Source organism: Perissodus microlepis, chromosome 8 (assembly GCF_051167445.1).
Source record: "Perissodus microlepis isolate ML-2025 ecotype Zambia chromosome 8, ASM5116744v1, whole genome shotgun sequence".
In the NCBI taxonomy this organism is placed as follows: Eukaryota; Metazoa; Chordata; class Actinopteri; order Cichliformes; family Cichlidae; genus Perissodus; species Perissodus microlepis.
In genome coordinates, this window is record NC_140468.1 from 24,521,630 (window position 1) to 24,526,170 (window position 4,541).

At 40.7% G+C, this 4,541-nt stretch overlaps 1 protein-coding gene across 1 annotated transcript; it reads left to right on the forward strand.

Moving 5' to 3' along the window:
• Positions 1-538: 538 nt before the first annotated feature.
• Positions 539-3,608, forward strand: LOC146382058 (uncharacterized). Its single transcript, XM_084936840.1, has 3 exons — positions 539-897; positions 1,510-2,762; positions 3,116-3,608. The coding sequence occupies exons 1-3, from the start codon at positions 571-573 to the stop codon at positions 3,555-3,557; spliced, it is 2,022 nt and encodes a 673-aa protein (XP_084792966.1). The 5' UTR covers positions 539-570; the 3' UTR covers positions 3,558-3,608.
• Positions 3,609-4,541: the final 933 nt, after the last annotated feature.

Genomic DNA, 4,541 nt, shown 5'->3' on the forward strand with positions numbered 1-4,541 from the left:
AGGGACGCACTTTGTCCCGTAATACAGTGAGAATCAAAAGTAGTCTATAAATGTTTATGGAATTAACGCTTTGTTTGAAAACATAATTCCCAGCCCCTCTCCTGCTTTGTGACCAATGAGCTGACAGCACACTTATGACAATTCAGATTACCGCTCATCTCATTGGTCGAGGAAAGGTCGCTTACGGAGAAAATACCGGAAGACAACAGATGACCACAACAACAAGCATGGCCAACAGGGAAACAAACGCCGACACTGCGGTTCAAGTCTCGGACGACTAGGGTTGCCAACCGTCCCTTAAAATACGGAATCGTCCCGTATTTAGAAACAAAAGTACACGTCCCGTATTGAGCTAATAAGGGACGCACTTTGTCCCGTAATACAGGGAGAATCACAAAAAGTCTATAAATGTTAATGGATTTAACGCTTTGTTTGAAAACACAATTCCCAGCCCCCTCCTGCTCTGTGACCAATGAGCTGACAGCACACTTAGCACGAGTATAACAGATTACCGCTTATCTAATTGGTCGAGGAAAGGTCGCGTGCGGAGAAGATACCAGAAGACAACAGATGACCAGCATGGCCAACAAAGAGACAAACACCGACACTGCGGCGCGAGTCAGTGCTTGTTCCCCTCCTAGAAAGAAAAAAAAAAGGTTGCAAAAATACAGGGAGGAATGGGAAAATGAAAACAACTGGCTGGGAAAAGTGCGCGATAACACGTATAAAGCGCACTGCACTGTGTGCCGGCGCACTTTTTCCATTTGCCATGGTGGACTGACTGACGTTAAGCAGCATGCTTCTACTGGTGGGCACATGATGAATATGAGGGGCGTGAAAGAAAGAGGAACCCTTGACCAATTTGTTGTCCACCAGGCCACAGCAGAAGCAGATATGGTATGTAAACATTGTTGTTGTGTTTTTTTAAACCCTCTGGTTAAGGTTAATATGTGCATGTGCAATGAATATCAGTGCTGTGTGGCCAGAAGTTTGATAATATAATTTGTTTTGTGTAATAAACAACTGCAAGAATAGATGATTACAACGAATAGATGACTAATACATAAAAGTAATACATAGATGAATAATGATGATGAGTTATGATGCGTAATCATGGGAACAAGCGGGTTTACAAACGGGAGCAGCTGATTAGCATTAGAAAAGCTGAAATAATACCTCAACTGAAGCCACAAAGCCCGAATAAGTTGACACAGAAGAGACTTCAGTTTCAAGAGATCCTTCCTTCCCACAGTGATTGTGGTCTTCAACAACTCTTTGAAGACTTGATTAGTCTGAGCTGCAACAACACCTAATTTCCCTCTGGGATTAATAAAGTATTACTGAATTGAATATATATATAAAGGATACACATTATTATTGAAAACATACATATATATGACCATACCCATTTCTTACAAGTTGCATGCGTAATTTATACTTTAAAGTCAGTTGATAAACTACACAAACTATACAGATATACTGTAATATATATATATTTCTATTTTATAGGTGACTGCTGCAGAGGTGACCCATGTCTACCACACTGTAAAGCACGGTTTAAGTTATAACTCGGGTGACTGTGCACTCAAACTGACTGTACGAATGCTGAATGACTCCAGTATTGCCAAAAAGATGTCCTGTGGGAGGACGAAAGCTGAAGCAGTTGTCACAGATGTCCTGTCTCCAAAGGCAATAGAAGAGGTGATCAAAAAATTGAAAAGTGGTGCAACTCCACTCCCATTCTCTCTTCACACTGATGCTTCAAACAAGGGAAATCGGAAGATGTTTCCCTTGGCCTTGCAGTTTTTTACACCAGAGGCTGGAGTTGTCAACAAGATGTTGGATTTTGTTGAAAATCCAGATGAGTCTGCAGAGGGAATAGTAAAAATAATACAAAGCTCTCTTGAAAACGTGGGGCTATCCTTAGATCAGGTTTCTGCATTCAGTGCTGACAATGCAAATGTAAATTATGGCATCCACAACTCAGTCTTCACAAAACTGAAAGAGACCAACAGTGAGATCATTCGTGGCAACTGCCATGCACATATTGTTCATAACACTGTGAAAAAAGCCCTGGACAAGCTCTCAGTTGATGTGGAAAATATTGTCCTGAAGATATACAGCTTCTTTTCCACCTCTGCCAAAAGGAGAGAGTCCCTGAAAGAGTTCTGTGAACTTTGTGACGTTGAATTCCATGATATCCTGCGCCATGTTGTGACGAGATGGCTGTCACTCAACCCTGCAATCACCCGCCTGCTGCAGAACTGGGACCCGCTGAAGTCATATCTCATCAGCATTGGTGAGGAATGTCCAAGGCGCCTGAAGGAATTGCTGAAGTTGACAGAAGGTGCTGCTGGAGTTGAGGGAGAGGCAGACATTGTGGAAGTCTACCTCCTCTTCTGTAACAATGTTATGTGTCTGTTTGAAGAAGTGGTGAAAAAACTGGAGAAGAATGTAACCACGTCTGTTGACCTCTATTCCATCATGGAGTGTTTCCTGAAAAGACTTATTCAGAGAAGAGATGATGGGTTCTACGGGTACCTAACAAGACAAAAGCTCCAGCGTCTCTCGCCATCTGATGCTGATGGTGCCAGGCAGGAGTTTACAGCCTTCCTAGACACTGCCATCAGTTATGTCCGGAAGTGGTTTGACTTTTCAGAAGAAAACTGGCTTTTCCACCTGCAGCCCCTCTCTCTAGCATCTGGGAAGATTTCCTTTGATGACATGGAGAAGATCATTGAACGGCTTCACCTGGCTGGCAGGTAAGAAGAAAACATTTGCCAGTGAAATGATAAACCATGTTTTAATAGTATTGATGGTTAAAAATAAACAAATACAATTCATAGATAACATATATAAATAAAACCATAATCATTAACTTTGTTTGGAGTGTATATACACACGCATGCAATCTTTTATACACTATTTTACAAATTCAAGGAGTTCATATACTTAATATAAGGATGGATAAATACATAATAAATAAACTATACTTATTGTATTGTTTAAATGCTATACAACGTTATAAACATATACATTTTTTCCATTTATTTACCACTTTAAATGTTCTATGTACCACTTAGGATTTAGGTCAACTTCTCATCTCTATTGGCAGGTTAAACATCTCTATGGATGAGCTTTATGAAGAGTGTGTCACTGCAACCAGCCTTCTGAAGCACCTCACCAAAGAACATCAGGAGAAGGAAAAGTGGCAGTCCAAGGGAACAGCAGAGAAGTGGATGGAAATTCTTCAGGCAGCTGACCTCCCCAATATGCAGGCTGTTGTATCCTTTGTACTCAGCATCCCATCTTCCACTGGGTTTGAGGAGAGGATTTTCTCTCTTATGAAGAATAAGTGGACTGATGTGCGGAACAAATGTTCTACTGAATTAATTAGAAGTGAGCTCATTGTCAGTCTAAATTATGATATGTCTTGCTCAGAGTTTTACTCTGCAGTACTGAAAGACAAACAACTCCTAACTGCAGCAAGAGCTCAAAAAAAAAAAACAAATGGAAAAAGTAGTCTGTTTCCACATAATGTAGCATTGAGCTTTTGAGTTCATGAGTTTGTTGGGTTTTTTACTTCAACTTTCAGCTACAGTCAAGGCCTTTGAGGCACAAATGTTGTGTTTACAGGTGTTCCACAAACTTTTTTTGCACTTTTCTAATTGCACTAAATGTGCACTGTTACAAGAATGTTTTTCTTTCTATTGTTTTCTATTAATTTATATAATTTTAGGTTAAGCAGGACAGAGTTCTTTGTGTTAATTTTGTCATTTTGCACAAAAAGTGAAGCGTACCAGTCTTTCGTTTAGGAAAGAGACCTATTTTATTGTGTTAATGTTGTCATTTTGCGTTAAAAATAAATGGATAAATGATCATTTGTTTCCCATGTGTTCATATCACAAAGAATATGCATCTACTTAAATCAACTTCAAGTCAAATGGTTAAAAAAAAAATTTCACACACAAAAAAAGAGCTAAAAAAAATTCACCACACAGGGAAGGGTGAAGACAATTGGGTCGCCCGGCCCTGGCCACGAGGTGTCCCTTATTTATTTTTCAGGGAGTTGGCAACCCTACGGACGACAGTACACCTAAAGCTGTGCAGACACAGTGCGATTTTTTTCAGTCACGTTATTCAGCTCCTGCTCAAACTGCACGATTGACTCGCAGGGGTTAGAAGTTGGTAGGTCACGATGCAGGGTCTCACACTATACCGCCCGATGCTCTGATGCGACCTGAGTGCTCACACTGTGCCTCCATAAAATGAAGGTTATAACAGAAAATCTGTCGCGCTCTCTCTCTCTCTCTGTCTTTCACTCACACAGACACACCACCACCATCAACTTTGCTAAATTGCTAATGAAAAACATTGATCAGGCAGCTGTGATTGAGCAGCAATGTAGATCCAACTATTTTCACGGTTGTTGTGGTCGTGATAATTTTGTGATGCCACATCGAAAAGGCTCGGATGAGCTTTCCAAAGTTCTACAAGTTGTGCCTCCATCGCTTGTGTCCAGATCACACGCTGCACCGCTG